Source organism: Neltuma alba, unplaced genomic scaffold (genome assembly GCF_004799145.2).
Source record: "Neltuma alba isolate B1F8T4 unplaced genomic scaffold, ASM479914v2 tig00001070_pilon, whole genome shotgun sequence".
NCBI classification, from domain to species: domain Eukaryota; kingdom Viridiplantae; phylum Streptophyta; class Magnoliopsida; order Fabales; family Fabaceae; genus Neltuma; species Neltuma alba.
In genome coordinates, this window is record NW_021632311.1 from 1 (window position 1) to 20,599 (window position 20,599).

The 20,599-nt window shown below is 37.4% G+C and overlaps 2 protein-coding genes and 1 pseudogene across 2 annotated transcripts; 1 reads left to right on the plus strand and 2 right to left on the minus strand.

Moving 5' to 3' along the window:
* Window positions 1-1,754: 1,754 nt before the first annotated feature.
* Window positions 1,755-8,654, minus strand: LOC114750071 (3-isopropylmalate dehydratase small subunit 3). The gene is made up of 3 exons (XM_028938619.1): window positions 8,636-8,654; window positions 4,222-5,114; window positions 1,755-1,982 (listed from the first exon to the last, which is right to left on the minus strand). The coding sequence occupies exon 2, from the start codon at window positions 5,010-5,012 to the stop codon at window positions 4,236-4,238; it is 777 nt and encodes a 258-aa protein (XP_028794452.1). The 5' UTR covers window positions 5,013-5,114; window positions 8,636-8,654; the 3' UTR covers window positions 1,755-1,982; window positions 4,222-4,235.
* A 2,182-nt stretch (window positions 8,655-10,836) lies between these two features.
* On the minus strand, window positions 10,837-15,443 carry LOC114750081 (3-isopropylmalate dehydratase small subunit 3-like; annotated as a pseudogene).
* A 1,183-nt stretch (window positions 15,444-16,626) lies between these two features.
* Window positions 16,627-17,661, plus strand: LOC114750046 (uncharacterized). The gene has a single exon (XM_028938593.1). It carries the CDS (start codon window positions 16,627-16,629, stop codon window positions 17,659-17,661), a length of 1,035 nt encoding a protein of 344 aa, XP_028794426.1.
* The last annotated feature ends 2,938 nt before the right edge of the window (window positions 17,662-20,599 follow it).

The following is a 20,599-nucleotide window of genomic DNA, read 5'->3' on the forward strand; positions in this document are numbered from 1 at the left end:
CTCACTAGAAACCCGAGACTCATAAGCCACTAAATTGAGGAATTTGAGCGGCCTCCCAACAAGCTTCTTGGGTTCGACCCAAAATTCTCACAGCACAGGATATTGACATCCACACCAGGGACCACTTGAGCGATCGTATGAGCTTCTTGGCCGATGCAAAATCTGACTGCACCTGGCGAAGATCATCGAGCATAAAACGCGCGCATGCCGACCCCAAAACAAAGTCCGCAGCAGGAGTTGGGATGCAGCAGTAGCAGGCGCGAAGGGACGCAGCCCCTACAGCAAAAGAAAGAGAAGAAATAATTGAGAGGAGAGGCAACCCTAAATGAAATCCAGTACTTGTTGCAGGTTGCTCCGGCGTCCTCTGGTATGTCGGGAATTGCACGGTACAGAAACGGAGACCGAGAAGCGAAAACCCTAGACGGACTCCCGCCAGTTGACCTGATTTCCTTTGGGTGTCAAACCAAAACACGTTGCGTGCTGTTATCCCTGTTAAATTTTCCCAGACGGCCATTGAGATCTTGAGCTGCAAGCGCGATAATTTTTTAAAGGAAAACCTTTATAATTTAGAATAAGTTTTTTTTTTCAAAAGATGTCCACAAAGAATTCAATATCAGTGTTAATATAAATTAATATTAATATTAATTTTTAAATTTTCCCAGGTTTTGTTTGTTGATTTTGAGTTTGCTTTCTTCGTTTGTATTTGGATATTGGTATCTGTTCTCTAAGAAATATATTAATATCAAGTAATATAACTGGGTATGTTTGAATAGAATTTTAAAAAAGAAATATACAAAATGGATCCCAAATATGCACATCCGGCCGAAATGGTCTAATCAGTATAAAGTTCCTAAACACTAGTTAGAGATTAAATTTTGAAGCAAAATACAATTAATTTGATGAAAAATGAGTTTAAAATTACTAACTATTAAATCAGATTTCATAACAATTTTATCAATTCCTAAGAATATTTTTAAGAAAATGAGTTCTTTAACAAAATTATGGGGCAATATAGCAATTTTTTAAAAAAAAATTCAGCATAATATTACTTTGAAAAAATTAACTCATTTATTAAAAATAATGAACTTTTTGAACCTATCCAAATTTAGTTTGATAGCTATTATATTAAGTAATGAAAATGGTGTTGTTTATTTCTTCTTGCCTAGCTTTTGATATTGATACTTTTAACTTATTTTTTGAGAAATGATCAGTTCTTTAACAAAATCATGGAGCAATATGACATTTTTCTTTTAAAAAAAAAGTAATATTGCTTTAAAAAAAATTAACCCACATTCATGACAAATAACTAATTTTTATTTATTTATTCAAATCTAATTAAGTAGCTCTTATATTAAGTAGTGCTAGTAGTATTATTTATTACTTCTCATCTAACTTTTGATGTTGATACTTTGAACTTCTTCTCAGAGAGATTATCAGTTTTTTAAACGAAATTATGGAGCAATGTAGCATTTTTATAAAAAAAATCAGTGTAATATTACTTTTTCTAATACTCGGCGTTGGCTTAAAAAAGGCATCTCAATCTAATCTCATAGTTAGTCAAATATTGATTGTTGAATGGCAACGTTGCAAATATGTTGCTTGGAAATCCCCACGCATATTTATTAGATGAAGTTCGTTTGGTTTGTCCCAACTCATTCCAACCCTCGATGATTCTGTCTTCAAAAGAAACATGTTTAAGATTATTTAATTCCTAAATTTAAACATGTTTGATGAACTAATGAAGGGCTACAAAATATAAAACTACAAAATTAATAGAGGGGTGAAAAAAGAAACTAAAAACAGTAACGTACTATTGGCAAATCCATAAAAACACCTGGAGAGAATAGTCAAGCGAATTTATTTTGTCAACATAATATGAAGATAAGTCTCAAAGAAGACAATACTTAAATCAAGAATCCTACTTCAAAAGGAGGCGGAGAAGGATGGCCACAGGGCTGAGCTTCGGCATGTTAGAAGTATTGCTGCCAAAAAAAAAAAAACATAAAAGAAAAGTAAATAACTACTCACACGCATAACTACAAATACAGAGATGTGTGTGTGTGTGTGTGTGAGAGAGAGAGAGAGAGTAAATAAAGCAAGAGTTCATTCTTTCTCATTATCAATAAGAAACTCTTAACATCAAGCAAACAAACAAGAGCTAATCATCTCAGTTGTAACATCTGTTAGTTTATCAGCCAGCTTCTATTATGCTCAGCACAAACCAAGACACAGCGTATGAAGATATAACCAGATAATAGGTAAATTTACACCTTCTATATGCCCAACATTCACTACCATATAACACCGGCTATGTTGTATGGTAGTGAATGTTGGGCAATAAAGGAAAAACAAGAGCACAAAGTTGGGGTAGCAAAAATGAGGATGTTGAGATGGATGTGTGGTCATACAAGAAAAGGTAGGATTCGAAATGAAAATATCAGAGCAAGAGTCGGTGTGGCACCTATCCAAGAGAAAATGGTTGAAAATTACTTAAGATAGTTTGGAAATGTGTAGAGAAGGTCATTGGAGGCCCCGGTGAGGAGGGTGGATCAGACAAGATGGAGTCCCATAAAAAGGAACAGAGAAAGACCAAGAAGAACGCTTAATGAGATCATTGAACAAGACCTCCTAGTCAACAACATATCTAAGGACTGAGTTGTTGACAAAGCACAATGGCGTTGTGTGATTCATGTAGCCGACCCCACCTAGTGGGATAAGGCTTATTGTTGTTGTTGTTGTATCCTATCCAAGCAGCAAGGGACATTGGAACCTCCAAAATTACAGGACCAACACATAGCAAGCTAACTCACGCATCAAAGTACATGCACATACCTTGCCAAGTTTGGTACATGAAAAAGTCCCTTCTAGAAAGGGAATGGGAAAAGAAAAGTTAGGCTTATGTGTTCGGAACAAAGGGTGAATGAGAATGAGAAAGGGTCTTCAAGGAAGTCCCTTCTCCATTACTCATTCTCATTTTATACCAAACACACGAGTCTAACTTTTCTTCTCCATTCCCTTTCTAAAAAGGACTTTTCCTCATACCAAACGTAACACAATGGTTTCAGACGCATAACAAAAACCTTTATGACTTTACAGTGCACATAACCATTCAGAGAATCAATTTCCAAGCCCCAGCACAAAAGTGAGATGCTCAATAATGTTAGCTCAGCATCAAAATAAAGCAGAGCAGAATAATTGAAAAATAGAACCTGCAGAGAGTAACCACTTAAATTCATAACAGCAGTTCATCTTGGCCTATTGAGACAACTGAACTAAGCATACAAATGGATTGGTAAAAACTCCTTTACAGCTAATAGATGCCACAACCAATCATATCTTCCATACTTAAAAATGCTCTATCACGATCACCTATATAAATCTCAACAACAAAGAATTGATTAAAAAAGTCTAGGCAAATAGAAGTGATAAAAAGAGTTTTCTGAATAGACAGCCTGATACACCAACAATTAAATGAGCAGATAAACTCTACAGTTCCAATTTCAAAGTAGAAACCTGCCCACCAATGAAGAAGGCAGCAAATTTAACAGAAGCAGCTACCTACAAAAACTATCAATTCAAATGGGTAGCCATGAACAAAAGCTTGGAGTTGGGGCAATACTAGTTATTTGTTCAGTTTAATACAGCAGACAGATATTCCAACCATAGTGTTTTGGTTCTCTAAATACATAATCTTAGGGAGACTTTGCCACAGCTCATTTCTTATGTTGAGTGCGCACTCTCTCCGTCCCGGGAGAAAGCTAATAGCTGCCAGCACATGACACACGGAACCAGTAATTTATAGATATAGATTCTTGAAGTGAATAGAAAAATGAGATCTATAAAATGTTGAAAGCCTATCTTGCGAACAATCTTTTCCATCATGCTTCCTCAGTATAGTCTTCATAATTTCAAGCACAAAATCATCATTATTTCCTACATAAAAGACATGGAGGAACAGTATAAAACTTTGTTCTCTTTTGGCACATGAAGAAATTTTAAGAAATTCATCAGCACAAAAACATGGCCTAATTTTGATATCTTTCGAGTTTCACAATTCATATGGCTTATGTAAGTCACTGAAGCGTCATAAAATCATCCAAGTAAAGAGCCGGCACCATTGCTAGAAACAATCACAAATGCAAACAAACATCCAAAATCAGCCCATTAATTTTTTTTCCCATCATTTCCACAGTAGAAAAACTAGATAAAATTTAGACGAACCCAATACCACCACTTCAAGCTGAATGAGAGGGAATCATCCCAGTCTGTCTTGCATATGCAAAAATCCCACCAGCCTCGATGACAGGTCCAGCATCGCCAATGGGCTTCAACTTGTACTCCTTTCCAGTCGAATGATTGATCAATCGGCTCTCACCGAGCTCTACTGTAACCACATCTCCTGTTTTACACTCCTCACATATTCTCACCTCCGACTCCAATGGGTAAACTTCCCCTGTGGCCACTGAATTTCTAAAAAATATTCGTGCATAAGACTCAGCCACCACAGCAGCTACACCAGAAGCACCCAGTGCCACCGGAGCATGCTCGCGAGACGAGCCACAACCAAAGTTGGATCCGGCAATGACAATTGAATACTTGGTTTTCATCTGGTTGGGCTCTATAAATCGAGTGGTGTAAGATGCGGGAAGGCCAATAAGAGCATATGATCCAAGCTGTTCATACTCATCAGGTTTAGAAGGGACTAGGGTTAAATACTCAGCAGGAATTATCTGGTCAGTATCAATATTGTCACCGACAACATAGCAGAGGCCATGAAAGGTTGTGGAATTGGCAGTAGGGGAAGGGCTAGGGGCAGGAGACGCACTCACACGTGAGAGCAACGAAGCAGTGTGGGGAGCAAGCCCTTGGGTGTGGCTGGTAAGGGGCTTCGCTACAATCGAAGAAGTGGGTAATCTAATGACCTGCCAACCTGACGAAGGTGAAAGGGAAAATGAGAGTTTGGGAGAAAAAGTGTGGCTAAGGTTCTGAGATACACTTGCAGAGGTTGCCATAGTCGAATTCAGAGAGGTTGGAGCTGGACTGTAAGAAAACTATGCGATATCAACTTCACCAAGAAGACCACAAAAAGGGTTTTAGATTGTGTTTGGCTCAACCTGCAATGTATTGATGATGAGTATATAACACGACTTGAGTATGTAACACACTTTGCAAAGTTTGGCAATTTATATATATTATAGGGATAATTCATATATAAATGCTTATAGTTTCAACTGGTTTTTAATTAGCTCTCTATAAATTTTTTTTTATCAGGTTCTTATACTTTCATATATTTTTAATCAAATCTTTATAATTTTTTTCTTTTTATCAGGTTCTTATTGTTTTACTTTGTTTTTAATTAGATCCTTGTAGTTTTTATTCTTTATTTTACAAATAATAACATTTTAAAAATAATAAATTATTGTAACAATCTTATGTTAATATTCCTTTAAATTTTTAGTTAAACAAATATATTATTTATTTTCAATTTGAATTTTTATAATGATAAAATTCAAATTAGGGATAATTCATATATAAGTTCTTATAGTTTCAACTGGTTTTTAATCAGATCCCTATAATTTTTTTTTTTAGGTCCTTATACTTTCATATATTTTTAATCAAGTCCTTATAATTTTTTTTTCTTTTTATCAGGTCCTTATTGTTTTACTTTGTTTTTAATTAGATCCTTGTAGTTTTTATTCTTTATTTTACAAATAATAACATTTTAAAAATAATAAATTATTGTAACAATCTTATGTTAATATTCCTTTAAATTTTTAGTTAAACAAATATATTATTTATTTTCAATTCAAATTTTTATAATTATAAAATTCAAATTATAATAATAAATTTTTCTAAAATTAAAATATGATTAGAAATAATTTATATTTAAGTATAATTATTATTCTGATTATTTATTAATTACTAAATCATTATATTAATTATTTTGTCCAATTATATAATTATTAATTTAAAAATGAAATTAATTTTAAAGAATAAAGTTAATAAATAATTTTTCAAAAACTACAAAGCACCTAATTAAAAAATAAGTGAAACTATAAGGACCTGATAAAAAAAAAAATAGAAGGACCTAATTAAAAACACACGAATATAAAAGGATCTGATAAAAAGAAAAAATTTTATAAGGACCTAATTAAAAATTAGATGAAACTATAAGGACCTGGAGATTAATTATCCCAATATTCAAAATACTCCACAACTTCAAATTTCAAAAGAACATGTAAAAATAAAAAATAAAAAATCTAGTTGTTTCCTTGGGAAGAAGTAAGATCCCTGATGTTAATATTATCAAAGAAATCAGAAATGTACCATTTAAATCAAGTATTTCAGCTGCAGATAGGGCTGAGCAATGGGCGGGGTGGGCTAGCCCGAAGGTTAGCCCATAGCCTGCCCATTTATGAATAAACGGGTATGAGCTAACCCATAACCCGGTAGCAACCCATTTAGCCCGTATTAAATGGGTTACGGGACAGCCCGTTTAGGCTGACCGGGTTATGGGGTAACCCATTTATTTTTTTTATTTTTTTGTAATTTTCTTAGCATAGTTATTTTGTATATGTAATCTTATGAAGCTGTCAATAAATTTTACATACCAAATAGCAAATCAAATATAAAATAATATCACATAATATCAACCATATTCAATCACACAACATCACTTAGAGTCACAAACAATCAAAGTTTGATAAAATCATAAGAGTAGTCACTAATCATAAAAAGTCTCATAAACTTTCAAAGTTCCAATTTCTACTTAAAGGATAAAATAAAAGTTTAGACAAGCATAAAAGTTTGATAAAAGATGAATGAGAAACAATATCATCAATTAAATGAAGAATAAAAATATTTATAAAAAAATTAAAACTTAAACGGGCGGGTATGGGCAGCCCAATACCTTGCCCATAGCCCAACCCGTTTAATGGGCTACTCTACCCATTTAAACCCGCCCGTTTATAATATCTTATTTGGGCTAATTGGACGGGCTTAAACAAGTAAAAATTTCATGGGCCACGAGCGGGCTGACGGGTAATGGGTTTGTTGCTCAACCTTAACTGCAGATGCGAGGAAGCCACATGAACAGAGAAGCAACCGGCAATGTCAGCAAAGCATGAATGGTGGAATTCAATAAGTTAAACTAAAGACTCACAATAAGACTCACCCCAAAAAAAAAAAAACTCATAACAGGAAAATTGAAGAGAAGAAACACAAATATAACAATAAATAGTAGAGTAAGATATAAGAACAGCGGAGCAATAGCATAACAACCATATGAACACGTCAAATAGCTAATGTTAAGCTCAATTATTAGCAAATCATAAGAATACTAAGAAAGCGATTATAGTTAATCCTAATTTAATCCTCAAGTATCAGATATCACCACGCATAACCCAGTGTGTACAGCAAAAGAAAGCAATGAAATAGTCAAGAGAAACCAACCCTGAACGAAATCAGCTACTTGTCGTAGGTTGCTCCAACGTCCTCTGATATGCCGGGAATTGGACTGCATGGAGATAGAGACAGAACGCCTAGATGCAAAAACCCTAGACGCAACCCCATTAGCTGATTTGATTTTTTTTGGGTGCCAGACCAAAATTCTTTGTAGGTCATTCTCACTGCAAATTTTCCCAAATCGCCATTGAAATCCTAAGCTGCCAACACTTTTTTTTTGTTTATATATAATGAGGTCAAAAAAATAATTATTGGGTTAAGGTACATATTTTTCTCAAAAGTTTTCAATTAGGACGGCCGGGTATCTAGAATTTTTTTTTCTTTTTTTTGGGGGCTCAATATGGCCTTGGAAGTTTCCAAATTGTAGCAATGTCACTCTGGCCATTATCAAGGTTAAGTTTAACTATTAATTGACCAAACATGCTGAGTTGGCAGGTCAACGTGTCATTCATGTCATTTTCTTTTTTTCTTTTTTCTTTTTTAACCTCATTATAATTCTAAAAAAAAGTGATGGCAATTTAGGATCTCAATGGCGATCTGGGAAAATTTAGGGTGATAATGACCCGCAACAAATTTTAGTTTGGCATCCAAAAGAAATCAAGTCACCTAAGGGGGCTGTGTCTAGGGTTTATGCTTCTAGGCGTTCTGTCTCAGTCTTAGTGCAGTGCAATTCGCGACATACCGAAGGATGCCAGTGCAACATGCAAAAATTAGTTAATTTCGTTCAAGATTGGTTTCCCTCCTGACTATTTTATTGCTTTCTTTTACTATACACTCGGTTATACATGATGATATTTGATACGGGAGGATTGAATTAGGATTAAATATGATCATTTTCTTAGTATTCCTATGATTTGCTGATAATTGAGCTTAACATTAGCCATCAGTCGTGCTCATATGGTTGTTCTGCTATTGCTCCACTATTCTTATATCTTACCTTATGTTATATTTGTGTTTCTTCTCTCCAAGTGAGTGTTTTCTTTTTTCGGTGGGTCCTATTATGATTCTTTTAGTTTAGTTTATTAAATTCCACCATTGGTTTCTTATCAGTTCATGTAGCTTCCTCCCATGTTCAGCTGAAATACTTGGTTTAAATGGTATATTTCTGGTTTCATCAGGGATCTTACTTTTTCCCAAGAAAACAATTTCTTAAGTTTAGACGCGTACAGACCGTTTAAGCCCGTTGTTAAACAGGCTGGTTCAAATGGACGAATTTTTTGGAGCAATAAAATGATCAGTTCTTTAACAAAATTATGGAGCAATAAAAATTTTCTGAAAAAAAAATATTACTTTAAACAAATTAACCCATATTTATTATAAATAACTAATTTTTTTTATTTATTCAAATCTAATTAAGTAGCTCTTTAAGTAGTGCCAGTAGTATTATTTATTACTTCTCGTCCAGCTTTTGATGTTGATACTTTGAACTTCTTCTCAGAGAAATTATCAGTTTTTTTAACGAAATTATGGAGCAATGTAGCACTTTTTTTTTTTTTTTTTAAAAAGTGTAATATTACTTTTTCTAATATTCAGCGTTGGATTGAAAAAAGGCATCTCAATCTAATCTATTAGTTAATCAAATATTGATTGTTAAATGGCAACGTTGCAAATATGTTGCTTGAAAATTCCCACGCCTGTTTATTAGATGAAGTTCGTTTGGTTTGTCCCAACTCATTCCAACCCTCGATGATTCTGTCTTCAAAAGAAACATGTTTAAGATTATTTGATTCCTAAATTTAAACATGTTTGATGAACTAATGAAGGGCTACAAAATATAAAACTACAAAATTAATAGAGGGGTGAAAAAGAAATTAAAAACAGTAACGTACTATTGGCAAATCTATAAAAATACCTGGAGAGAATAGTCAAGCGAATTTATTTTGTCAACATAATATGAAGAGAAGTCTCAAAGAAGACAATACTTAAATCAAGAATCCTACTTCAAAAGCAGGCGGAGAAGGATGGCCACAGGGCTGAGCTTCGGCATGTTAGAAGTACTGCTGCCAAAAAAAAAAACATAAAGGAAAAGTAAATAACTACTCACGCATAACTACAAATACAGAGATGTGTGTGTGTGTGTGTGTGTGAGAGAGAGAGAGAGAGAGAGAGAGAGACTAAATAAAGCAAGAGTTCATTCTTTCTCATTATCCATAAGAAACTCTTGAACGATCAAGCAAACAAACAAGAACTAATCATCTATTCATCTCAGTTGTAACATCTATTAGTTTATCAGCCAGCTTCTATTATGCTCAGCACAAACCAAGACACAGCGTATGAAGATATAATCAGATAATAGGTAAATTTACACCTTCTATCCTATCCAAGCAGCAAGGGACATTGGAACCTCCAAAATCACAGTATCAACATATAGCAAGCTAACTCACGCATCAAAGTACATGCACATACCTTGCCAAGTTTGGTACATGAAAAAGTCCCTTCTAGAAAGGGAATGGGAAAAGAAAAGTTAGGCTTATGCGTTCGGAACAAAGGGTGAATGAGAATGAGAAAGGGTTTTTGATAGGTACCCAAACCTTTGGAGAGCCAATCCCCAAAAGCTAGCTGTTAGGGAGGGAGAGCCATTGGTTTAAATACCCCATCAAGCAACCCATACTACCCGATGTGGGACTTTGCCCATACAAAGTCCCTATCAATATATCCTCCGCGGAAAACCAACGTCCTGGCGGCTCCACTCTACGACGCTTCACTCGACCCTTGCCAGTCAGCCCCTCCGCAGGTAGCCCTTTCCGATGCGTCGACCACCGGCTCTGATACCATTGATAGGTACCCAAACCTTTGGAGAGCCAATCCCCAAAAGCTAGCTGTTAGGAAGGGAGAGCCATTGGTTTAAATACCCCATCAAGCAACCCATACTACCCGATGTGGGACTTTGCCCATACAAAGCCCCTATCAGTTTTCAAGAAAGTCCCTTCTCCATTACTCATTCTCATTTTATACCAAACACACGAGTCTAACTTTTCTTCTCCATTCCCTTTCTAAAAAGGACTTTTCCTCATACCAAACGCAACACAATGGTTTCAGACGCATAACAAAAACCTTTATGACTTTACAGTGCACATAACCATTCAGAGAATCAATTTCCAAGCCCCAGCACAAAAGTGAGATGCTCAATAATGTCAGCTCAGCATCAAAATAAAGCAGAGCAGAATAATTGAAGAATAGAACCTGCAGAGAGTAACCACTTAAATTCATAACAGCAGTTCATCTTGGCCTATTGAGACAACTGAACTAAGCATACAAATGGATTGGTAAAAACTCCTTTACAGCTAATAGATGCCACAACCAATCATATCTTCCACACTTAAAAATGCTCTATCACGATCACCTATATAAATCTCAACAACAAAGAATTGATTAAAAAAGTCTAGGCAAATAGAAGTGATAAAAAGAGTTTTCTGAATAGACAGCCTGATACACCAACAATTAAATGAGCAGATAAACTCTACAGTTCCAATTTCAAAGTAGAAACCTGCCCACCAATGAAGAAGGCAGCAAATTTAACAGAAGCAGCTACCTACAAAAACTATCAATTCAAATGGGTAGCCATGAACAAAAGCTTGGAGTTGGGGCAATACTAGTTATTTGTTCAGTTTAATACAGCAGACAGATATTCCAACCATAGTGTTTTGGTTCTCTAAATACATAATCTTAGGGAGACTTTGCCACAGCTCATTTCTTATGTTGAATGCGCACTCTCTCCGTCCCGGGAGAAAGCTAATAGCTGCCAGCACATGACACACGGAACCAGTAATTTATAGATATAGATTCTTGAAGTGAATAGAAAAATGAGATCTATAAAATGTTGAAAGCTTATCTTTCGAACAATCTTTTCCATCATGCTTCCTGCAGTATAGTCTTCATAATTTCAACCACAACATCATAATTATTTCCTACATAAAAGACATGGAGGAACAGTATAAAACTTTATTCTCTTTTGGCACAAGAAGAAATTTTAAGAAATTCATCAGCACACAAACATGGCCTAATTTTAATATCTTTCGAGTTTCACAATTCATATGGCTTATGGAAGTCACTGGAGCGTCATAAAATCATCCAAGTAAAGAGCCGGCACCATTGCTAGAAACAATCACAAAGGCAAGCAAACATCCAAAATCAGCCCATTAATTTTTTTTCCATCATTTCCACAGTAGAAAAAATAGATAAAATTTAGACGAACCCAATACCACCACTTCAAGCTGAATGAGAGGGAATCATCCCAGTCTGTCTTGCATATGCAAAAATCCCACCAGCCTCGATGACAGGTCCAGCATCGCCAATGGGCTTCAACTTGTACTCCTTTCCAGTCGAATGATTGATCAATCGGCTCTCACCGAGCTCTACTGTAACCACATCTCCTGTTTTACACTCCTCACATATTCTCACCTCCGACTCCAATGGGTAAACTTCCCCTGTGGCCACTGAATTTCTGATAGAACGCTTGGAAGAAGACAGCTAGGAAATAGGATCAATTCAACGTATAACCTCTATATTAACGGGAAAATGTAGAGATTACAATGGGAACCTATCAAACAGTATCATAATAATAATAAGAACAGAACAAGGATATACTGCCCTCACAGCCTGGTATTCGAGAGACCAGGACCTCTCCTCACGTCCACTCTCCAAAAAAGCAATCCTTGACCTTCCCCCACAGCGTCACTGCTCTTAACGTCTTCCACTACCCTGCAAATGTCAGAGTCCGTTACCCACAGTCTCTCTCTCATCCAGACTCTCACTTGTTGGGCTGTCTTTTGCATCCAAGTTAGCTCCTAATGGGTTGGGCTCTCTTTCTCTCCCTTCCCGCCCCCTTCTGGTGTATTTTCGGCCCCAAAACCTTACGGTCTCATCAATTTCTAAAAAATATTCGTGCATAAGACTCAGCCACCACAGCAGCTACACCAGAAGCACCCAGTGCCACCGGAGCATGCTCGCGAGACGAGCCACAACCAAAGTTGGATCCGGCAATGACAATTGAATACTTGGTTTTCATCTGGTTGGGCTCTATAAATCGAGTGGTGTAAGATGCGGGAAGGCCAATAAGAGCATATGATCCAAGCTGTTCATACTCATCAGGTTTAGAAGGGACTAGGGTTAAATACTCAGCAGGAATTATCTGGTCGGTATCAATATTGTCACCCACAACATAGCAGAGGCCATGAAAGGTCGTGGGATTGGCAATAGGGGAAGGGCTAGGGGCAGGAGAAGCACTCACACGTGAGAGCAACGAAGCAGTGTGGGGAACAGGCCCTTGGGTGTGGCTGGTAAGGGGCTTCGCCACAATCGAAGAAGTGGGTAATCTAATGACCTGACGACCTGACGAAGGTGAAAGGGAAAAATGAGAGTTTGGGAGAAAAAGTGTGGCTAAGGTTCTGAGATACACTTGCAGGGGTTGCCATAGTCGAATTCAGAGAGGTTGGAGCTGGACTGTAAGAAAACTATGCGATATCAACTTCACCAAGAAGACCACAAAAAGGGTTTTAGATTGTGTATGGTTCAACCTGCAATGTACTGATGATGAGCATATAATACAGCTTGAGTATATAACACACTTTGCAAAGTTTGGCAATTTATATATATTTAAATATTCAAAATACTCCACAACTTCAAACTTCAAAAGAACATGTAAAAAAGAAAAAAGATCAAGTTGTTTCCTTGGGAAGAAGTAAGATCCCTGATGTTAATATTATCAAAGAAATCATAAATATACCATTTGAATCAAGGGAGGAAGCCACATGAACAGAGAAGCAACTGGCAATGTCAGCGTAGCATAAATGGTGGAATTCAATAAGTTAAACTAAAGACTCACAATAAGACTCACCCAAAAAAAAAAAAAAAAAAGAACTCATAACGGGAAAATTGAAGAGAAGAAACACAAATATAACAATAAATAGTAGAGTAAGATATAAGAACAGCGGAGCAATAGCATAACAACCATATGAACACGTCAAATAGCTAATGTTAAGCTCAATTATTAGCAAATCATAAGAATACTAAGAAAGCGATTATAGTTAATCCTAATTTAATCCTCAAGTATCAGATATCACCACGCATAGCCCAGTGTGTACAGCAAAAGAAAGCAATGAAATAGTCAAGAGAAACCAACCCTGAACGAAATCAGCTATTTGTCGTAGGTTGCTCCAACGTCCTCTGATATGCCGGGAATTGGACTGCATAGAGATAGAGACAGAACGCCTAGATGCAAAAACCCTAGACGCAACCCCATTAGCTGATTTGATTTTTTTTTTGGGTGCCAGACCAAAATTCTTTGTAGGTCATTCTCATTGCAAATTTTCCCAAATCGCCATTGAAATCCTAAGCTGCCAACACTTTTTTTTTTTGTTTATATATAATGAGGTCAAACAACATATCTAAGGATTGGGTTGTTGACAGAGCACGATGGCGTCGTGTGATTCATGTAGCCGACCCCACCTAGTGGGATAAGGCTTGTTGTTTGTTTGTTATAATGAGGTCAAAAAATTAATTATTGGGTTAAGGTACATATTTTTCTCAAAAGTTTTCAATTAGGACGGCCGGGTATCCAAAAATTTTTTTCTTTTTTTTGGGTGCTCAATGTGGCCTTGGAAGTTTCCAAATTGTAGCAATGTCACTCTGGCCATTATCTAGGTTAAGTTTAACCATTAATTGACCAAACATGCTGAGTTGGCAGGTCAACGTGTCATCCATGTCATTTTCTTTTTTTCTTTTTTCTTTTTTAACCTCATTATAATTCTAAAAAAAAGTGATGGCAATTTAGGATCTCAATGGCGATCTGGGAAAATTTAGGGTGATAATGACCCGCAACAAATTTTAGTTTGGCATCCAAAAGAAATCAAGTTAGCTAAGGGGGCTGCATCTAGGGCTTTTGCTTCTAGGCGTTCTGTCTCAGTCTCAGTCTCAGTGCAGTGCAATTCCCGGCATATCGAAGGATGCCAGTGCAACATGCAAAAATTAGTTAATTTCGTTCAAGATTGGTTTCCCTCCTGACTATTTTATTGCTTTCTTTTACTATACACTCGGTTATACATGATGATATTTGATACGGGAGGATTGAATTAGGATTAAATATGATCATTTTCTTAGTATTCCTATGATTTGCTGATAATTGAGCTTAACATTAGCCATCAGTCGTGCTCATATGGTTGTTCTGCTATTGCTCCACTACTCTTATATCTTACCTTATGTTATATTTGTGTTTCTTCTCTCCAAGTGAGTGTTTTCTTTTTTCGGTGGGTCCTATTATGATTCTTTTAGTTTAGTTTATTAAATTCCACCATTGGTTTCTTATCAGTTCATGTAGCTTCCTCCCATGTTCAGCTGAAATACTTGATTTAAATGGTATATTTCTGGTTTCATCAGGGATCTCACTTTTTCCCAAGGAAACAATTTCTTAAGTTTAGACGTGTACAGACCGTTTAAGCCCTTGTTAAATAGGCTGGTTTAAATGGGCGAATTTATGCAGGTTATGCGGAATCCGTTTAAGGCAAGGAGATTTGGAACCTGTTCAAATTTAAAGACAAAAATTTTATCTCATATTCTCATTACTACTAAACTTTTTCAGCTTAAAGGCGAGACATATAATCAGATTCAAACAAGACGAATCTCACTTACAACTCACTGAAATCAGCCAATAAAAGTATTAAACTAATCAAATTGATCTCAAATCTTTCATAGTTGAAACTCCAGCTTTTCTTCTACATATAAAAGTCGAACTGTCGAAGATGAAATGAAATGGAAAATGGAAGATTTGAAGCTTACAAGAGACAAGAGTGAGACTGAGTGACCGCAAAGGGGACCGTCGGAGGTCGAACCGCAAGAGGACCGTTGGACAGAGACTGGCTGGGCCGCGAGACACCGACACCGGGACCGAGTGAGCGTGAGACACCGAGGAGGGGAGAAGAGAAGGCGAGAGGGGAGAGTCGTGAGCCTGAAAGAGGGAAAATCGTAACCGAGTGTGAGTGAATGCCCCAAGTCTCGCAATTTTCCCCCTTTTCTTTATTTATTTTGAACATGTTATACCTAAAAATTATTTAGACCGTGATCAAGTTTAAACTTGTACAGAACTCATTCATACAGAGAACTAATTTAGTGGGACTCACATCACAAAACAACAGAACTTGTTCAAACTGAGAACGAGTTTAGTGAGACCCACATAAAAAAAATAAATATATTTATCTTTTACTTACACCTGTCACTATACACTTCACGTGCTTCTTTCTTTTCATTTTGACTAGACTCTACATACTTTTTTTTTTTCTTTCAACCACATGCAAAGCTACTGCTCATGGACATGGTTAATTTCCTTTCCCAGATACTCTCATTAGTATCGGGGCGTAGGGAGTAGTCATTTGAAGTATCCTCAACTCACGCTTGGAAAGCATTTTTTTTTGGCATGTGAGTGTGTAGTGTACATTTCATTATTGTGCATATAATGCATGCAATTTCTCACTCAAATCTACCTTTCTTCTCATTACTTCTCAAGTTCTCCAGCTTTTTTCATTTTTCTTTCTCCTTCCACACTTTTGTTTAGTGAAGTTCGTGGTATGTGCGGTCTTGCAAATATTATATACATTTTATCTCAACTTGAAACTTAATTTTTCTTCTGACTAAGGTACATTCTCTTGATTAATTTTTTTTAAAAAATTTTGTGTGTGTTTTGCTAAATGATGGATAAGAATTTTATACTTAGTCATTTTTATATGTTGAGTTTCTTTTAATTAAAAAATATAGACATATAATTAATTTCATATAAAATAAATTGTGGTTAAATTTTTTATAATAAGATTAAATATATATTTTTGAGTAGATAGTGTTTAAGTAAATATATAGTCAGATTAAATATGTATCTATCTAATTAGATGGTATTTGGTCTTGAGCTTAGTTTGATCTTTTATCTGGCCAATGAAAACTATCACTAAATGGTGCCAAAATTTTTCTGATAGAAAGAGTACTAATGGTAAGATTAATAATGATGAAAGAATCGTCTAATAGAGCTCTTAGTGGGTTAGGATTTTCTCTCTCTTGGGATTTGCGCCAACGTGTAAATGTCTGAATCTGGCCAACGTAAGGTCCCACCGGACTGTCCGCTTGCCGATGATCAAAGTATTGAACGAAAAAAAAAAGGTGGAGGAGGTCCCACAAGCCATAATGGACGATAGGATGGATGAAAACCAAGATTGCGATCAAGAAACGCAAAAAGATATGGGCAAAGGGGAAAGAGAACCGGAAGAGAAATTGCCGGAAAACTCAGAAACTATGACCCAGAAAATTCCGTCGTATCGGGAATCTCTAATGGGTTTCAATGGAGTTGCAAATTGGTCTAGTGTAATGGAGGAAGATGACCTTCTTAAAGGAGATGATGACTTTTACTGGAAAATGCCAGAGCCCTCAGAGGAAGTTAAGAAACTCATGGAAATCTACCTAGTTGTGCCAGCCACACAAGATGAGTTCAATGAGTGGTGTGAACCGTGGAATCATTCTCTGATTCTGACTATTCTAGGCAAGAGATTTAATCTATACTGGTTGAAAGATTTCTTCAGGAAGGCGTGGGGATTCTCAAGTTTTGAACTGATCGACCTGCCAAACAACTATTTCCTGGCCTGTTTTATAGATACAAAACAGTGGAAAAACCATTACAGGAAAGTCTTATGTGAGGGGCCGTGGATCGTCAGTCAACATTGCATATTAGTGCAACGATGGAACCCTTACTTTAATCCTTGCCAGAACCCGCTAGGGCGAGTGGCAACATGGGTTAGAATTCCAGACATTCCAATGCATTGCTATAATCACCATTTTATATCAAGATTGGGGGACAGGATAGGAAGAACTCTGAAAGTGGATCTTAAGACCCTCGAAGATTTCAGCACCAGAAATGCCAGAGTTGAGCGAGGCAGATTTGCAAGGATTTGTGTGGAATTAAACTTGCAAAAGCAACTGGTCCCAAAAATCATTTTTGCCGATTCAGTTTTTAACGTGGAATACGAAGGTTTGGGATTCAGACATAAGCGTGAAGCATGCCCTTGGAAAGGTAGTTCGGCCAACCCCTCTGAAAGGAACCCCTCTCCGTCTCAACCCACACCACAACAAACATATAAACCGGAAAACCCAGAAACAGCCGGTAGGGAGAAATTCGGTGAATGGATGATAGTCTCCCGTTCAAACAAAGCACGACTATTGAGATAGGCAAATCAGAAGGGACTGCAAAATGCGGCGGGAAGGACGGAAAATCGTACCAGAAGAATCCCATCTTTTGGACAGAGCACCAGATTCGCTGTGTTTGGTGAGATGCAGGATGAAGAAGTAGAGGGTATAGGGCAAGGAACTGATCACAAATCAAGTCCCACCGACCCTGACAGAGATGGAAAAGCTTTGGTGGTAGTAGAAAAGAGGAAAGCTCTGGCTGCACCATCTAACAAAACGTATGAAGTGAGAAGAAGAATAGGGACGAAGGAAAAGGCTAAAATAAAGGTCAACTCTAGGCCTAAAGGAAAAGAGAACCAACAACCGGGTATTGGGCCAAACTTCAACGCTGGACCGTCCAAAACTTCTGGGTAAGGAAATGAAAGGGAGCGGGCTGTTACTATCAGCCAGGAGCCCAAAGGTGGGAAAGCCAAAAGTAAAAACTTAAGGACCCACGTGGTGATCCAAGGACACCTGGACAACATTGACTTGCAAAGGGCAAAGGACCAAGAATTATGTAATAAGCATGAGGTGAAAACTATTCGGGCCTCAGAAAAACCAGACTTCGCACAACAATACGGGGATATCAGCAGCATAAAGACGTCAAATAGCTTGGTCATATACCAACCAAAGCCCCCAGATCCTCTACGATCAAATGTTGATGATGGCGAAGACACTATGGATGAGCAAGAGTCAGTAGTGGCCGAAACCCAAGATGATACTGGTGTTGCCGAGACTCCTGGCATGCAACGTCAGTAAGACTTTTCCTCTCTCTCTGATTTTATTTTATAATTATGATAATGGCAACATGGAACTGCAGGGGGGCCGGAAGCCGTGCCTTCCCAATTGTAGTTAAAGACATTGTTTCTAAATACGGGATTGAAATCCTTTACCTCATGGAACCTCGTATTAGTGGAAATAGAGCCGATAAAGTGGTGCACAAATTGGGTTTTGGAAGATGGCTTAGAATTGAAGCAAATGGATTTACGGGTGGTATTTGGATGCTCTGGAACGATGTAAATTTTGAAATAACTTGCATCACTTCCAACACTCAACTCCTACACTGTCAGGTCTTAGATTGGCGCACCAGAAAACAATTCAGGCTTACTGCAATTTATGGAGAAACAACAATCAAGGGGCGCCTATCCCTATGGGACTCTATCCGGACCTTAGCAGAAAGCACAACCAATCCATGGATTCTTTGTGGTGACTTTAATGCTTTCCTATTAGCCAGGGATAAGGAAGGAGGGGCAAGAGCGGATGAAAACTCAATGGAAAATTTTCAGGAATGTGTTGAGGATGCAGGGCTTATCGAAACTCAAACCCAAGGTGACCACTTTACTTGGGGGAGAGAAGGTCTGAAGGAAAAAATCGATTAGGTCTTTCATAATAGCTATTGGGAGTCTGCTTATCCAAATACAAAAGTCGAACATGGCCTGAAATTTAAATCTAACCACAGAATCATCATTAAAACCACGGAGCCCCAGATCAGCCAACTTGTAAACAAAGGCTTGAGATTCTCTTACCAAGCAGCCTAGAGCCTAGAAGAAAGTTTCAAACATTGTGTGACAAAAGCTTGGGTGAACAGAAACTGGCTGGAGGGACTTGGGGTTTTTCAGACATCATCTAAGGAATGGAGCGATAATCAAGTGGGAAACATCACTAAGAAGAAGCGAGAAGTGATTCGAAGGTTGGAAGGGATAGATAAAAGCAGAAGAAATCATGAAAAAACTTGACTATTTCAAATTGAACAGAAGCTTTGGAGAGAGTACCACAAATTGGCAGGTCAGGAAGAATTAAGTTGGTTCCAAAAATCTCGTTGCAAATGGCTCAAATGGGGTGACCAGAATACATCATCCTTCCACGCTTGCATAGTGATCAAAAGAAAGAAACAAAAAATTACTGCCCTGCAAGATGATTTAGGGGAATGGATTGATGACCCGGCTAGATTAAAATAGATGGCGACAACTTTCTTCCAAGAATTATACACTAGTGACAACTAGATAGGGGACCCTTCGGAATGGCTGGCCAACTTTCCTTCCCTAACTTTAGACGAAATTAGAGAAATATCCAAGATAGCAGAACCAGAGGAGATCAAGCTAGCGGTTTTCAATATGGGAGCTTTCAAGGCTCCAGGACCAGACGGCTTGCAGGCACACTTTTTTCAGATACAATGGCCTTTGATTGGGAGCAAGGTGGTTGAATTAATACAAAGTATCTTTCTAAATCCTCTTCTGGTGGAAAAAATTAACCAAACCAGAATTGTCCTTATTCTGAAAGTAGACTTGCCTATGACCTTCAAAGATCTAAGACCGATAGCCTTGTGTAACATCACACTGAAGATTGTCACTAAGCTGATTGCAACTAGACTAAAAGGGGTAATGGGAAAGCTAGTCAGCCAGGAATAATGCAGCTTCATAGCAGACAAGTCGAGTTGTGATAACATTATTATTGCTCAAGAAGCTATTCACACCATGCGTCAGAGCAGAAGAAGAAAGGGAGATGTGGCTGTCAAGGTTGACATGGAAAAGGCATATGATAGATTAGAGTGGTCTTTCATCCGAGACACCCTAAAATGCCTCAACCTTGAAGAGAATCTTATCAATCTTATAATGGCTTGTATCAGCACCGCTTCACTATCCGTACTCTGGAATGGGGAAGAAAGCCTAAACTTTAAGCCCTCTAGGGGGATCTGACAAGGTGACCCCCTGAGCCCTTATATCTTTGTGCTGTGTATGGAGCTACTAAGCCATACTATCAGAGCTGAATGCTTAGCTAAGAGATGGAAACTACTCAGATTTGTAAGTAATGGACCGGCAGTCTCACATCTATTTTTCGCTGATGATCTAATTCTCTTCACAGAGGCAAGCATGAACCAGATGGAGTAAATCAAACGGGTTTTAGGGAAGTTTTGCAAGGTGTCGGGCCACATGGTAAACTT